The following is a 17,155-nucleotide window of genomic DNA, read 5'->3' on the forward strand; positions in this document are numbered from 1 at the left end:
CTTCCATCACCATTTATCACCTCTTTACTCTCTACCTCGCCCTACCCACTTTCCCTCTGGTAATCACCATATTGTTGTCCAGCTTCTCCCTTTCTTCACTTTTCATCATTTAACCATGTTCTTTCCTGTCTCTTTCCATTCAAGATGGCTTTGCTCGAAAACTGATAGTTTTGTCCTGATAAGGAAGAATGTTCCTATTACTTGATATACCTGCGGCTGCATTCTCTTACATCTTACCTTTCCTGAGACTTCATGGCCCTTCATCCATTTTGTAAGCAGGTCTCAGCCAAAGGTAAAGAATTACGATTATACAGTGATGGAGACTATTCACCATTAGCAGATTTTTCTCTGTTGATAGATTTGTACTGTGGAATAAAAAACCAACTTCAGTCCTCTCTGGGTTCTGACCCAGTTTGTGGCCACATGGCTAAACACACCAAGAAGGTCGGAATCATGGGAAACTACGGGACCCATTATGGCACCTTCCTCAAGAAAATGGTGAAGAAAATTGAAATCAACCAGCAGGCCAAGTATACTTGCTCCTGTGGCAAAACCAAGATGAGATGAATTGAAATCTGACACAGATTCCTGCATGAAAACAGTAGCTCGTGGTGCGTGTACCTATAACACCACTTCTGCTGTCACAGTAAAGTGCCATCAGAAGACTGAAGGGATGGAAAGACCAGAGGAAGCATTTCCTTTATTCTTAGCCTTTTCCTCGAGTCAGTACAGGTAGGCTCCCACCTGGAGTATTTTAGATGGACAAAAAATTGTTCACCTTCAGAATTTATGTAAATGGAGCTCTATTACTACAAGGTGCAAACAATACAAATGTAATTTTCTATGTTCTGACTAACAGGTCGATTCTGTATTCTGAAGATAGGTATACTGCTGCCACCCATTTGCCAGCTATATGACTGAATAAGTTCATTAATTTCTCAGCTTCAGTTTTCTTCATTTATGGAATTGGGGGTAATACTAATTATGTCTCAAGGTTAGAAGTACCTAACACTGTGCCAAATGTAAATTCACAACAAATATTCCTTAAACATATTTGGTTCAGAATACAGGCTTGATAACAATCCCTGCCTTCCAGTGTAGTGGTTAGGGATAAAGTAAAGGAACAAATAGTGTGGCATATGCTGTTAGACATAAGGAATCACAGGAGGGTATCTAACCCATACTGGAAATGCCATGAAGGCTGATAGCCTGAGCTGAGTCTTGCAGATATAAGAATCTATAGGCAAAGAAAAAAGCATTCAGGCAGATACCACATCTGTGACCCTTGATATACTTTCATTTGACTTCCTCTTCAGTAATTTGTGTGTAACCACTCATCCTTAAATAAAAATTACATAAACCTATAATCACCTTGGTTTATCAATGGATTAATACTGAATTTAACACCTTTATATCAGTTGGAAGTAATCTACACAAGGAATGAAATTCGTAAACAATTTATGAAAAAAGAATGCATGATAATTGAATAGTTGGCTCTAGTGAAATGAGCAAGGACTTCTTGAAGTCAAACACCAAGTTTTGAATCCCGGTCCTGCTGCTTTGCCCCTGTATAACTTAAGTAAATTACTACTTTTAACCTTGGTTTTCCTGTCTGTAATATGCCAATACTAACTTTTAGGGACACTGAGGATTTCAAAAAATACAGTGAAGTTCCTGACCAGTGATTTGTGCCCAATAAACGATAAGATTACAAGTTATGTACCTGTAAAAGCCTTGAGATGAGTGAAAGATAATTATAATTAATCTATTACTTGCTAGTAAGCAAACTGCCTGAGGACTTGAAAAAGTTTATATTTGACTTTATTTTACTTAGAGTAGTTTGACTAAGAAAAATCACGGTAAAAATATGGTCAGGTTAATAATAGTTATGGACTGCTTTCAACACCAGTTTCGCCACATGCCTACCTTGTTTCACTGTGCTTCGCTTTACTGTCTTCACAGTTCTTGCGGTTTTTTAAAAATATAAATTGAAGGCAACACCCTGCACCAGCGAAAAGATTAGGACTCATTTTATTGCCATACTCTTTTTGCGGTGGTCTGCACCCAACCACTATATCTGTGAGGCATACCTGGGTAGGAAAAACGGATTACTGGGTGGCACGATGGCAGAACCAAACAAGAGTTATGCACCCTGGAGGTTTTATATGTGGATTGGGGTTTGCTGTTTTACTAAATTAAATTTCAAATACCTTCAGCTTTGGGGGTGGGTATCAAAAGAAAGCTGCCGAGTTCCAGGGAGGAAATGGAGAGCGCTGGATCCTTCTATTCTTTATGTGCAAAGAATAACAATGAGAGAACACCGTGTACCCACCATCGAGTTTAACAAAACAGGATTCAATCTGCTCTTCCCACTGACCAAGATAATGATTTTTCCAACGAAGGGACGACGACGCCTTGTAGCTTTGCCGCCAGCTGGACTCTCCAAACAGCCTTTCCAGAGAATGAATCAGCTCCCGGGGAGCTGAGCACAAGACCGATCAGTCCCAGAACTAGAATTGCACCTGGAGGACCCCCTAGCGGCGGCCGGGTCACGTGAGCAGAGCGCGCCACCCCTCTCCCGGCCTCGGGGGTCACGTGGGCCTCCGGCCCCGCCCGGTCGCCCGGTCTGCGGCGAGGTAGGGTCTGGCGTTTGCCCCGGAAGTGGCTGTTTTCCGCTGACAGCTGCTCGTAAGGTGGCGGCGGCGGCGGCGGCGGAGGCGGAGGCAGGCCCGGAGCAAGATGGCGCTGCGGCCGGGAGCTGGAGCTGGCGGCGGCGGGGCCGCGGGAGCCGGCGCGGGGGCCTCCGGGGGAGGCGGGTGAGTGTGAGAAGCTGGGCGTGGGCCCTCCCCGCAGCCGCAGCGCAGCGTCGGGTCTTTGGCGGTTATGGCGGTTTCCGCCCGCTCCGGCCCCTTTGGTTTGAAACTGGCTATGGGAGAAGGGTCGTCCGGCTCCTAGGCCGAAGGGCACGGATGGAGCTCGGGCGCCCGACTCCTGTCTTCCAGGCTCAGGGGCACCAGCTGCCGGGGCCGAGCGGGACGCGAGCGGGCGCCCCAGCGCGGGGCGGAGGTGGAGAAGGTGAGGGTCGGCTCGCCGGGGGTGGCATCGGCCCGGCCGGCTCCGGGCCGACCGGAGACCCCTCTCCCTGGGCTTGGCCGGGGGAACCGTACGGAAGGCTCCGCAAAGCCCGACAATTGTTTCCAAGCTGTGTGGGGGGCTGTTCTTTTTATTTCCTTAACACACGAGACTCCGAAGACCTTTCAGTGAGTAAATCGAGCTCTTGCAGATGTAATTCTTAAGACTTGATCCCCCCCCCTTTTTTTTTAAATTATTGTTAAGCAGCAGTTACGCAGTTGTTAGAACAAAGCTTCCAGACTTTCCCTTGGCCCTTAAACAAATTGCCCTGTGTCACGGTCCAGCTAATAATTGCTCGTGGATCTCAGACCCAGAACTATAAGGAAGATGAACCATTTGCAATTAGACAAGTTCATCATTTAAGGGAAAAATTTTACTCCGGAAAGTCTTATTTCTATAATGACCGAGTCCGATTCTGTTTTGTTAGCAAACACACACTGCATCCACATTTGGAGATAAAATTAGCTTTTTACCTAAAGCATCCTAAGTTATCTTAGGAACACAACGTATCGGTTTTTTAATATGCAGTGTTTTAATTTTGGAGTCATGAACACTACAAAAGTGTCAAGTCTCTGAAGTTCCTACCTCCTGCAGGTGCTTAGTGTATATGCTAAAAAGAGAGATGGGCCTCTGTCCAATAATCCGCCGGTGTGCAGCCCCATTTTTTTATTTCCTCTACACATCTTTCACTTAGATTTAAAATTGCTTTTTTGTTTTCTAATTTCCACTGTTTCACTAGAGTTTTTCATGAATATTCTGTATAAGTCAGTTCCTGGCTGGAGAAGACAAATTTGTAAATAATCTCTATATCTTTATTTGTGATGACAGTTTCTAAAACGTTTTTGAGTGGCATTAATTTGATCAAGTGTTTGATTAATTATGGCTCCAAATTCTGGGAAAATGTAAACTTAAAGTAATTTGATATTCTAAGCCCAGGTTTTTAATTTTTTGGTTTTTTTGGTGTGTTTTGTTTTTTTACTTTTTTGTGTGGGGAGGATCTCAGGTGCAGAATGTTGAGTGGATCACTCACCTTAGTTAATAGTATTTTAACATCATTCATCCTTGAACACAGATTTTAAAAAATAAGTATGGCCTGAATTGTGATAGAAATTTGGTTGTAGTAACATCTGCATTTTAAAACTCTAGAGGATATGTAGGAAAGTGGTTAAAATTCTCCTTACCTTGAATAATGTATGGAAAATGTTACATATACAGCGGGGCCTTGACTTACGAGTTTAATTCCTTCCGAGACCGAGCTCGTTAAGGAGCTCGTTAACTCAAATTACTCTGTTAACTCAATGCAAAAAATCGGCCGAGAGACAGCTGGTATCTCAAAAAACTCGTTAGTCGGGACACTCGTAAGTCAAGGCCCCACTGTATTGGAAACTTTCTGAGTAGCTGTATGCTCAATGAAGAAACAACACTATGGTTTTTAGAGAGTAGTGGTGAGGTTTGAGCTTGTTTGTGAGGAAGCTAACATTATGGTAGCCTAAATTTAAAAAAAAAGATGTTGAATAGTCTGTATCCTTCAAGGATATCATTTGTAACTGTCAGTTTCCCCCCTGCTCTATACCTTTAAAGGCTTCCTCATCTTTTCATCGTCCACTGTTGCTAGCACATTCTAGCACATAGAAAAACGTTCTGTAAATATTTGCAGTTTCGAGCTGCATTGAAGGCGAAGAAGAGGCAGTATTTCACCTGGGCCTCATTTGGAGGAAGTCCTTGAGTATAAGCGAAGGAAATTCAATTGAAGGGGGAATCATTGCATAGCTTTAACCTTAGGAATGGTTCTTAAATGGTCCTTTAGGAAGATGCGCTTCAGCTGGGCTTTATGAGTTACTGGAGATGGGGAGAGCCATTAAGAGTCCAGGCCTGAGAAGTGAAGGCTGATTTAGATTAGTAGCAAAGAAAACTAAAAAGGAAGAATGAATGAAGTAGGCAAGGAGAATGAATGTGACAAGTAGAGTTCTCAGTTCTGCTTTCACACTAGCGCATCAGAAATAGTGATTTTACCTTTGAAATAAAGTTGTTGATCATCGTGATGCCCAGTGTTTGCCAAACTTTTCTGTCTGTTCAATGTCTTACCTGCTTGTCTAACCAGCTTGAAGCATGCTGATGTTAGTAGTCTAAACATTTCAGAGTCATACAAATGATACATAGCAACATGGAGTTGCTAAATAATTACTGAAGTAAGTCATGTTCATCAGTAATGTTTTTAGTTTTTTTATTTATGTTTTTGAAGGAATCGTTATACATCTGTACATCTATTCTTGTCTAAGTTGGGACCTTGGGAAACTTGCAGTCCTCTGTCCTCATTTGACAGAGGAAACAGGACAGGGTGGTGAAGTGGGGTGGGGGAATTGCATACAACTTCACAGTCACTTCATGGTAGAGCCGGAGGTTTCCTGTTTTTATTGAACCACTAAACCATATTGGTAATTGTAATCTTTAAGACTGATTTTGAAAAGTCTCAAAAGGTTGATTACTTAAATATATTGTTCCTACATTTATAAAACTTGGTCTATAAGTAACTTTTTTAAAAATTGAGTACTACCAAATTTCAACTTGCAGTTTAAACATTGTATCCAGTTAACACATTACTTAGCTATATCTTGTGTGCAGTTCAGAAAAGTTATTCACTCCATGGGTGCAGGCCTGCTTGTCAGCTGTAGAAATTGCTAGTGGTTCAGATCCTTTACCAGATAGATGTTCAACTAGAACTTTGTAAACCATCTTAGAACTAAATTTTAAAAAATACATTTTTTTTGAGCTAAAAGACTCCAAAGTTTGGTTTTTAGCCTTTTCCCCGGGGCGGGGGTGTTGTGTAGTAGAAAAATGCAAGGACTCATAAATTTGTCATACAATTCCTGGATTTCACTAGACTCTGTAAAGATGATCCTGAAATCTCCTTCAGATCCTTGACTCCCAAATTTAAAGCACTTCTCACTCAGTTTTTCTTCCTTAATTTTCTTCCCATTTTCTTTCCCTCCAGTCTGAGAAGTCCGTCCCTCTTCAGTTTCAAAGCAGATCCCTTTTGCTACCTCACTATGTGAATACCATTCCCTCTAAAACCTTGTTTTATAAGTTACTAAGTATATCTTTTGTCCAGTATTTGAAACCTTTCTCCCTAGTTTCTTCCTTTTAAAACTGTCCACTCAAAGATCACCATTTTCAAAAGCAGTGATCTTTATTAATCCTCATTCTGATAAGCTTTTCTTTCTTTTTTAAAAAATATATTTTTATTGATTTTTACAGAGAGGAAGGGAGCGGGATAGAGAGTTAGAAACATTGATGAGAGAGAAACATCGATCAGCTGCCTCCTGCACACTCCCCACTGGGGATGTGCCCGCAACCAAGGTACATGCCCTTGACCTGAATTGAACCCGGGACCCTTGAGTCTGCAGACCGACGCTCTATCCAATGGGCCAAACCAGTTAGGGCACTGATAAGCTTTTCTATAGCATTAGACACTAGTAACTATTTCCTTCTTTCTAAAATGTGGTTGTTCTTCAGTTACAACTCTCAGTCATAACCAACTTCCTTAATTCTCAGTGACCATTCCCTACTCAATTGTCACTGTAAAAATTCTTCAGCATTGTCCTTTGTTGCCTTCTTACTATGTATGCACATTCCCTTGGCTATTTCATCCACAACTAGAGCTCAATTTTTTTAACCTTCATTTAAAAGAGCCTAGCTAGACCCTTCTCCTGAGCTTGAGCTACTTGTCTGATTGCCTGCTAGATTGCTCCTCATGGCCACACTCCTACCACCCTTCTCCCCAAACCTATTCAATTCGACTGCTGTTTTTTGTCGGCAGCATCAGCACCCTTGCAGTTGCTCAGGCTCCAATCTTAGCTTCATGTTCTGCTCTTTCTACATATAAAGATCCCAATGTATTTTTGTTCTGTTTTCAGCTTCATGTTTCCAGTAGCAGGTGGAATGAGACCCCCTCAAGGTAAGTGAAAGTTACGTTTAGAATTTTCATTTTTCACTATTATGTTTCTCAACTTGGGACTTAAGTGGGTAAAGAAGGTTTGTTTAAACCTATAGCTTAAACTACTCTTAAAATTTCTCAAAGATTATGTAATTTGGGGAATACTAAGAATCATTCCTCATTTCTCCCAAACTTATTTAAACATTATATTAACACTAGGGACCCGGTGCACGAAATTCGTGCACTGGGTGTGTGTGTGGGGGGGGGGGGAGTGTCCCTCAGCCCAGCCTGCCCCCTCTCACATACTGGGAGCCCTCAGGCGTTGACCCCCATCACCCTCCAATCGCAGGATCGGCCCCTTGCCCAGGCCTGACGCCTCTGGCCTAGGCGTCCGGCCCGGGCAGCGGGGACCCGCAGCTGCAGCGGCCCCACGATCGTGGGCTTCGCTTTAGGCCCAGGCAAGGGACCCCTAGCTCCAGGGACTGCCAGCTTCGACCGTGCCCAGCTCCCATCGCTGGCTCCACCCTTACTTCCTGCTATCACTAGCCAGGGCGGAAAAGGCACCTGATTCTCTGATCATGGCTGGGGGGCAGGGCAAAGGCAGCCCCAGGGCCGCCTTTGCCCTGCCCCCCAGCTCTTAGCTCCCCCCTGGGTTTCCGATCACTGTCAGTGGCAGGGGGCTTCTTCCTGCTTTCCCTTTCGCCTCCCTGCATTGTGCCTACATATGCAAGTTAACTGCCAACCTTAGTTGGCAGTTAATTTGCATATAGCCCTGATTAGCCAATGAAAAGGGTAGCTCGTACGCCAATTACCATTTTTCTCTTTTATTAGTGTTGATATTATTATTTAACCTCAGAGATGGAGACTATCAGAACAAGAGTATCAAAGAATTCTCTAAATGACATATTTTTCCTTCTATCTAGTTTTCTGCTAGATGGTTTTAGCTACATAGGGCAGGATCTGTGTCTGCCTTGTCTCATTAGCATATCCAACACCCAGCACCCGCATGCTGATAGAAATAATAGGGTCTCTATAGATGTTTGTTGAATGAATAAGTGAACCTCTTCAGTAATTTTATACTACCATATTTTCTCTATATTAATTTAGTCTTATTATAATCATGTACATAAGAGATCACATATTCTGATTCAGTTTTAACTATTTGTAGTCTCAGTTTTATTCCTAGCAGTTTCTTTATTTTTCCTCCTAGTTTCAGACAAGGGGCTACCAATATTAATTCTAAGCTTTTATTTCAAGGAAACAATAGTGAAGGGATATAATCTTGACTCATGCTACTTTGCCCCTGGGACACAACATTGAAGGAAGAATAAGTCTGTCCTTCTCTCTCTGCTCACTTTTCCCATTCCACTGTGCCCTCCTTCTCGCCATACACCAAGCTGCTTCTGAAAACTGGCCCTTCTCACATGCCAGTGTTGATTGGTGATGGTAGTCTTGCTAGAGAAACAGACTTCTAGGTCATTGTTAGAGATGAATGATAAAGAGGTAGTCAGTGGCTCATACTGACTTTGTCTCCATTTGTAATCAGTGATGGAGGTTGAGTTTCAGGTAAAATTTTCCAAGGGTCATTTGTATTCTGTTCATTGTGCTCACACTTATGCATTATTCAAGCTTTCTGTGCTTCGATATGCACCAGATTCACATTAAATGGTTTGAGATATTTTGTTCTTTAAGAAGGCATTACAAATATGTGTTCATTATCATAGCTCATTTTTCATTTTTATAAACTTCCAAGTAAAAATCTATATATGGAACAAAGGAACAGGACAAGAAGAGATTCCAAAAGGTTGCCTGATATTTTTTTCTTCTGAAATTTAGAACTGTTTTAGAGATTTTTTTCTTTTTACAAAATATGTTAGAGAGGACTTCTTGATCATTTGAAGGCTTTAAATTATGCCTGGACTATTTATGAAAGGATATACAAGAAACTGACAACAGAGTAGCTATAAGATCATGAATAGGTGAACAGCAGAGAAATGAGTCTTATTTTTCATTGTGTATTCCTGTGTACCTTTAAATGTTGTACCAAATACCTGAGTTACCCATTCAATAATTAAATAAAATTAATTAAATAAAACTTTAGGTCTAAAGGGATAAGAGGAAAAATATCTTACTATGGTTTTATTCAGTCTGTGCATTCTAATTCTCCAAGACACTTCAGGCCCTTTGCATTTGGCATTCCTTTGTCTGGAATACTCTTCCCAAATATCCACATAACTTGCTCCCTTATTTTTTCCAAGTCCTTGCTTATATGCCACCCTTTTAGTGAAACCTATTCTGGCTATGAAACAACAACCGTTCCTTTCCCAACTCTCCCTTTCCCTCTTACCCTGCTTCATTTGTTGCCCTATCTCTGAACATACTTGACATGTACTTATATTTTATTATCTATCCCCCCAATTCCAGTGTCTATTCCACGAGGGCAAAGACCTGGTTTTGTTCATTGCTGTGTGCTTAGGATGGTGCCTGACATGGAGTAGGCCCTCAAATACTTGAGTAAATAATTGAATGAATAAATGAACAGCTTGCCACTAATAAATGTTACCTGCAAATATGGATGTTCATGTTCCTGAAATTAAACTATGTATAAATAACCTTGAAGGTTCACAGAACACACGAGATAAGCATGGTATGCTTTACTAGACCTTTAGTGTTTTAAAATCAAAATTTGATTAAAAGCTCTTTACAGTAGAACCAACATGGTTGTAATAATGTGATAAAATGCAAAATTAGCCCTGGCTGGTTGCTCAGTGGTTAGAACATCAGCCTGTAGACCAAAGGGTCATGGTTTCAATTCCCAGTCAAGAGCACTTGGTTGCAAGTTCGATCCCCGGCCCCTGTAGAGGTACATGAAAGAGGCAACCAATTGATGTGTCTTTCTCACATCAATGTTTCCCTCTCTCTTCCCTCCTCCCTCCCTTTCACTCTCTCTCTCAAAAGATCAATGAAAAAAAGTATCCTTGAATGAGGATAAAATAAAATGCAAAATTAGATTGAAATTTGTGTTCAGGGTATGTAGGGATTTTGTTTTATTCACTCTTATATATCTAGAACTGTGTCTAAAATATGGTGGGCATTTAGTATTTATTAAATTCCCAATGGGAGGTATCTTCATTGGGAAAGTTTGGGAGATAGTATACTCTAAGTCAGAGGTAGGTCCTCAAACTTTTTAAACAGGGGGCCAGTTCACTGTCCCTCAGACATTCCACACATGCGCACTGCGGGCCCGGGATGAGTCGGCTGCTAAGCAGGACAGGCAGCAGCGGCAAAAACACCCGGCGGGCCGGATAAATGTTTTCGGCGGGCCGCATGTGGCCCGCAGGCCGTAGTTTGAGGACCCCAGCTCTAAAGTCATACTTTCATGATAGTTTTACTGCCACTGCATTTTTTACTTTACATGCTGGTGGCTGTTTTGTGGTAAATGTTATATTAATTATTAATGTCAGGAAAGAGAAGAGGAATATATTTTTTTCATGCATATTAGATATTAAACAGTTGAGGCCTCACCCCATAACAAAGAAACAGAATTTCCGGAGGATGAGGCCCAGAAATCAGGATTTTAAAAAGAGTCCCAGGTGATTCTGATGTGCAGGCAAGGTTGAGAACCACTGCCCTAGAGCCTATACTTTTCACTCGCCGTGTCACCTCCCAAGTAACGAGCCCTGTAGGTACTTATGGTTTTAAGAAAATAAACTTTAGAACACATTGACTTCAATGATACCTTTATGTTTGTTTTTTTTTCAGCAGGTCTGATGCCAATGCAGCAACAAGGATTTCCTATGGTCTCTGTCATGCAGCCTAATATGCAAGGCATGATAGGAATGAACTACAACTCTCAAATATCCCAGGGACCTATTACTATGCAGGTATTTGCCTCTTTAGCTGATTGTTTACAGAATGATTGTTATGTGCTACATGCTAAGAGCTGCACATAGGACTTTACTGTCATATTTAGCATAAGTGTAGTCTACATGTTAGGTGGCTTCCTTCAAAATAAACAATGTTCATAAGAGCGAGAAAAAATAAAAGATAAATCACTTAAGGAAAATCTGCTGACTTCTCTATGATTACTAGCTTAGAAGAAATTTAGAATGATACCTTGAAAAACTCAGGGGCCTGATGCCATGAAGTAGCATTGTTAGAAGTAGTAGCACTGTTTTCGTGGAAGACACTGTGTCATTGTTTGGAAGACTCAGCCTTCTTTATGTTAAACTTTCTCATCTAAACCCTATAACTTTTCAAAGAAGTGGTATCTTCATTTTTCTGATGAAACCAACACCTTCGGAGGATGCTCACAGAGGATAGTCAGCCAGATTTGAACGTAAGTCCTCAATAAGCTTGTACTTAGCCATACTGTACATCAAGTTCTCTCTTAAGATCATTAAGGAGCCAATAGGTTAAAGCAGTGGAATGACACAATCAGGTTTGTATTTCAAAACGATCATTCTGACTGCCGATTGGAGAATGACTGGAGGCAGAAGAGCAAAAGAGGATATAAAGAGAAACCCTAAAAGAGTGATTGATGTACTGAGAGTAGGTGAGATGTTGGCTTTAATTAGGGTGGTAGCAGAGAGATGGAGACATGGATGTTTTTGAACACAATTTAGGAAATAAAATCAATAAGACTTGCTGAGTGTTCGGATGTTAAGAATAAAGGAGAAGGTGGTATCAAATTGATTTATCATTTTCTACATGATGGTGGTGTCATCTTCTATATATCTATATCTATCTATATAAAAGTCTAAGCCACTAGCCAACCGGCCGGTAGCTGTGATGCACACTGACCACCAGCGGGAGGATGCTCAACACAGGAGTGGAAACCACAGGCATGGAAACATAGAACAGACTGATGAATCTCAGAGGGGGGTGGGGAGGGCAGGAAGAGATTAACCAAAAATCTTATATGCATACTAGAACCCTGGTACACGGATTCATGCACCGGTGGGGTCCCTCAGCCTGGCCTGCGGGGATTGGGCCAAAACCAGCCCAGTGCACGGATTTGTGCACCAGTGGGGTGCCTTGACCTGGCCTGTGGGGATCCGAAACCAGCTCTCCAACATCCCCCAAGGGGTCCTAGATTGCAAGAGGGCGCAGGGCCTCTAGTTTCTTTATAAAAGAAACACTGGAGGAGATGGTTTGTTGGTACATATTATTGACTTTGGAGAACCCATGCAACTTCAAGTGGGGCTGTCCAGAGACAATTTAATAACCTGAACTCTGGTCATTTTTCACTCTGAAAATTATTTGAGAGTTATCTATCCATAGAAGGTAATTGATGATATAGGGGTGAATTGGAACATCCAAGAACACTATAGATGGAAAACGTAATCCAGGATAGAGCCTTCAGGATTTCAGCATTTAAATACAAGAGAGTGAGACAAATGCCGCATATTTCACTGGTATGTGGAATCTCCAGAACAAAATACACGAGCACAATTGAAACAGATTTATAGATACAGTGATGGTTGCCAGAAGAGTAGGAATTGGGGGGTTGGGTGGAAAAGGTTAAGGGATTGAGAAATACAAATTGGTAGTTAACAAAATACTTATTAGGATGTAAAGTACAGCATAGGGAATATAGTAATTATTGTAATAACTGTGTATGGTGTCAGGTGGGTATTGGAAATACTGGGGGGAACGCTTTGTAAAGTGTATGATTGTCTAACCAATATGCTATACACCTGAAACTAAGAATAAAATAATATTGAATGTAAACTGTAATTGAAAAGTAAAATTTAAAAAACATTAAAATCAGTTGATCGGTCCATCAATTTAAGGGAGTGAGTTGCCTTCACAGGAGATTAAAGAATAGCAGCCACAGAAGTGGGCCAGGTGGATTAGAACAACAACAACATGGCCCTGGCTGGTTTGGCTCAGTGGATAGAGCGTTGGCCTGTGGACTGAAGGATCCCAGGTTCGATTCTAGTCAAGGGCACATGCCCGGGGTTGCTGGCTTGGTCCCCAATTGGGGGTGTGCGGGGGCCAGCTGGTCAATGGTTCTCTCTCATCATTGATGTTTCAGTCTCTCCCCTCTCCCTTCCTGTCTGAAATCAATAAAAATATATATTTAAAAAACAAAGAAAACAAAAAAAAACCATGGGCCCAGCTGGTGTGGCTCATTGGTTGAGTGTCGACCTATGAACCAGAAGGTCACGGTTCGATTCCTGGGTCACAGTTAAGCCTGGGTTGTGGGTTCGATGCCCAGTAGGGGGCATTCAGGAAGCAACAGACCAATGATTCTCTCATATCATTGATGTTTCTATCTCTCTCCCTCTCCCTTTCTCTCTGAAATAAGTAAAAATATATTAAAATAACAACATGGGTTTTGATGTCAGACAGACCCAAGTTCAAATCCAGGCTTTGCCATTTACCTGTTAAACAGGATGTAATAATACCTTGTCGGTATCATTATAGAAAGGATTGAAGGAAATATATAAAGCATTTATTAGCATGTGCCCTGACCAGGAATCCAACTGTGACCTCCTGGTTCTTGGGTCCACACTCAACCACTGACCCATGCCAGCCAGGCTTACAATTAGAATTTAAGTTGCAATTATTGTCATCTTGCAGTCATTTAAGCAAATAAAATTTCTCTGTTGTATGTAAAGATTTAGGAAAATTTCCAGAATCATTCTTTATTCATCTCCAGTAGGAAGAAAATAAGAACAAATTGAGCTTTTGTAGGTCTTAAATTCATGTTACTCAGCTTTCACTAGGTTATATTGTAGAAACAACAATCCCAAGATCTCAGTGACTTACAAAAACAGGTTTACTTCACATTTGTGATAAATATCCTTTATAGGTTGACTCAGATCCATGGTATCTCTTCATCCTGGGACCCTTACCTAGGACATTCCAGACTTCCTGGCATAGGGAAAAGAGAGCCGAACCCTGTAATGTCTTTTAAAGCTTTCTCTCAGAGATAGCACTTCCAGTCACTTCTGCTCACCAAGGTAATGTGGTCAGAAAGAGTGCATACCCACACAGTGATGTGTAATCCTTAGAGTAATGGCAGCAAATGACTAGACACAATCTACAATAGATACAGTGTGTTTTAATTAAGATTTAGTAAGCTTACAGCTAAATCTTAGTAACAGCTGATACAATTTTTAAGTTATTGATTTTAACCCTAAACATTGTTTTATGACTTACATAATTATATGAAAAAGTTTTTAAAGAGTTTGAAACAACCAAAAGAAATAAGTATCTCTAACAGGTAGAACACAATATAAGAAAGTAAATTATATTTTATATTCTCCAAATAATTTCCCTGGGTATCAGGAGCTTAGGATTAATAATTCCAAAATAAAGAAGCCACAGTCTTTTTCTTTAATTTTTAATCTTGTTGGAGGTATTAGGCTGCTTGGAAGCTGCTTAAAGGAGAAATTTATTCAAATCTTATATTTTCTTCTGAGAAGCACAATAGCTCCAATCAACCGTAGACATATATAAGGAAAACCCCCACTAGGGGGTGTGCGGGAGACAGCTGATCAATGTTTTGTTCTCACATCAATATTTTTCTTTCTCCCTCTCCCCTCCTGTCTCTCTACAAATCAATAAAAATATCTTTTAAAAATTTATTCAAACATATTGGAAAAACATGTTTAATCTCATTGGTGGAGTAACTACTATGTAACAAGCTCTTATCTGTTGATGGAAGTAAAGACTTGTCAGATAAGATACCTCTTCCCAAAGCGTATAGATCAGTGAGCTTACCAGAATTAGCGTGCTTCCATACACACACAGCCTGACACACCCCTTCACACCCTCAGACTATTAGCAGTGGTCACCTCTAAGGCAGTGAAGGAAATGAAGGGGGTGAAATATTAAAGGGAATTTAATATGTCATGAAAGAAATTATGGAAATTACAGTTTTCCTTTGTAATAATTAAAAGGTGAAATTGTTTTTTGAGCCTTTGTCCTTTTCTTCTAGGCAGGGATACCAATGGGACCAATGCCAGCAGCAGGAATGCCTTACCTGGGACAAGCGCCATTCCTGGGAATGCGTCCTCCAGGCCCACAATACACTCCAGACATGCAGAAGCAGTTTGCCGAAGAGCAACAGTAAGGGACCTCAGGATTCAAGGATAAAAAATACATGATAGCAGTTATTCTAAGCTTTTCAAATGTTCTCTAATGCAGATTTGGAACCAAAACAGTCATGTTGCCTTTAAAACTCTTTAAAATACTTCTATTTTAAGTTTAAAGCCAGAAGGGACCTTAATGATTCTCTTTGTTATGGGGTGAGGCCACAACATTAGTAACAAAGAAACAGAATTTCCGGAGGATGAGGCCCAGAAATCAGGATTTTACAAAGATTCCCAGGTGATTCTAATGTGCAGCCAAGGTTGAGAACCACTGCTCTAATTCAAGCCTCTTATTTTACAGCTAGGAAAAGTGAGGACCAGAGAGATGAAGCCACTTGTGAGTCAAGGCTACACAGTTACTAGCAGAACCTGGACCCAAATGTAGAACTGATTCCCAGACAATTGCTTTTTCTCCCATATGACATGCCTTCCCAAGTGGAAGTTTCTTCTTTATATGCCAAACGAAAACTGTTTTTATTTTGTCTATCTCCTTGTTTGTTTGTTTTTTAATTGCTTTTGAATGCAAAAGATTGTCCTCCTGCCCTAGCCAGTTTGACTCCATGAATGAGCAAGCGTAGGCCTGTGGACCAAAGGGTCCTGGGTTCGATTCCGGTCAAGGGTACGTACCTTGGTTGCAGGCTTCTCCCCGGCCCTGGCCAGGGCTCCTGCAAGAGCCAATCAATCAATGTGTTTCTCTATGTCTTTCCCTCTCTCTTCCACTCTCCCTAAAAATCAGTGGAAGAATATCCTTGGGTGAGGATTAACACACACACACACACACACACACACGAAAAGATTGTCCTCCCCTTGCAAATTAAAGAAGAAATAAATTCATATCTAAATTTAGGTAAATCATTTTTTAAACTCATATTTTGAAATTAATATAGTGGGGAAATAGGATTGTCAAAAGAAAATGAGAACATTAGAGAAGTTTTTAGTTCTAGAAATGTAAGATGATATTAGTAGAAATATAAATATTAACACAGGTGGTAATCCCTGAATGTTTTTCCTTCAGAAAACGATTTGAACAGCAGCAAAAGCTCTTAGAAGAAGAAAGAAAAAGGCGCCAGTTTGAAGAGCAGAAGCAAAAGCTCAGACTTCTGAGTAGCGTGAAACCCAAGGTAATAGAGCCTGCCACCCCTCCACCACAACACATACACAGCCTGCATGTGCTGCTTCTACGCATTCAGTGAATTGTGCCATGTAGCAGCCCAACCTGAGGCTGTGGTTGATTCATTTTAGTTTCATTTAGTCCAAAAGTGAAGGATTTTTCTTCTGTAAAGACACTATTTTGTTAAGGGAAATGAGATATCAGCCAGTTTTCTCAGTCTTGTTTAGTACCACTATAATGTTTGTAGTCTTTTCTAGCGAAGCATTAATACAGAATATTAATATATTAATATAACATTAACAACTGATTAACAATATATTAATATAACATATAATATAACAACTGAATCATAAGGTATTTATAAATTGGCCTTTTAATTTAGAGTATTGTTTATGTCTTTGTTTTATACACTTATCAGTCGTCTGACTTGGAGAATTCAGTATCAGAAGTATGTGATAAAAATACTGAAAACAGACTAATATCTGTACTTCTTTTTAACTTTGGGAGTATTTAGGATGAAGTGAGAGATGAGCAAAGAAATATACATACATTTATTATCTCTTAGATAGGAGAGAAGAGTAGAGATGATGCTTTGGAAGCCATAAAAGGAAATTTAGATGGGTTTTCCAGAGATGCTAAGATGCACCCTACTCCAGCATCGCACCCTAAGAAACCAGGTATTTTCATTTAAAGTGTTCTTTTGTCGGAAGGTGACTTATAGTCCATGTGTTTTATTGGCCATTACGTGTGTATGAAGAGCTAATGCTGAACTCTTCCTTCAAGCTAACTACAGATTTGGATGTCTTAAAATTTACAATAGGTTAAGTGTTCTGATCTGCATGATAATCTTAGGAGGAAAACCCCCCTCTCTTT

At 40.7% G+C, this 17,155-nt stretch overlaps 1 protein-coding gene, 1 long non-coding RNA gene and 1 pseudogene across 10 annotated transcripts in view; 2 read left to right on the top strand and 1 right to left on the bottom strand.

The window, feature by feature from the left end:
• The first annotated feature begins 78 nt into the window (after window positions 1-78).
• LOC132218452 (large ribosomal subunit protein eL43-like) lies at window positions 79-2,464 on the top strand (annotated as a pseudogene).
• A 219-nt stretch (window positions 2,465-2,683) lies between these two features.
• Window positions 2,684-17,155, top strand: part of SYNRG (synergin gamma) — a 61,172-nt gene continuing 46,700 nt past the window's right edge. For 8 of the 9 annotated variants that reach the window (XM_059669670.1, XM_059669671.1, XM_059669672.1 and 5 more), the window contains exons 1-6: window positions 2,684-2,816; window positions 7,047-7,087; window positions 10,829-10,950; window positions 15,018-15,148; window positions 16,187-16,292; window positions 16,848-16,959. In XM_059669670.1, coding sequence (XP_059525653.1) covers window positions 2,740-2,816; window positions 7,047-7,087; window positions 10,829-10,950; window positions 15,018-15,148; window positions 16,187-16,292; window positions 16,848-16,959 — 589 coding nt within the window. In that variant the 5' untranslated portion in view covers window positions 2,684-2,739. The remainder of the gene's footprint in view (window positions 2,817-7,046; window positions 7,088-10,828; window positions 10,951-15,017; window positions 15,149-16,186; window positions 16,293-16,847; window positions 16,960-17,155) is intronic. The other variant, XM_059669675.1, reaches the window with a different exon arrangement.
• LOC132218453 (uncharacterized) overlaps window positions 15,148-17,155 on the bottom strand; it is a 32,992-nt gene continuing 30,984 nt past the window's right edge. The window contains exon 3 of the long non-coding RNA XR_009449201.1: window positions 15,148-15,896. This is a non-coding gene — a long non-coding RNA (uncharacterized LOC132218453). The remainder of the gene's footprint in view (window positions 15,897-17,155) is intronic.

Source organism: Myotis daubentonii, chromosome 16 (assembly GCF_963259705.1).
Source record: "Myotis daubentonii chromosome 16, mMyoDau2.1, whole genome shotgun sequence".
In the NCBI taxonomy this organism is placed as follows: Eukaryota; Metazoa; Chordata; class Mammalia; order Chiroptera; family Vespertilionidae; genus Myotis; species Myotis daubentonii.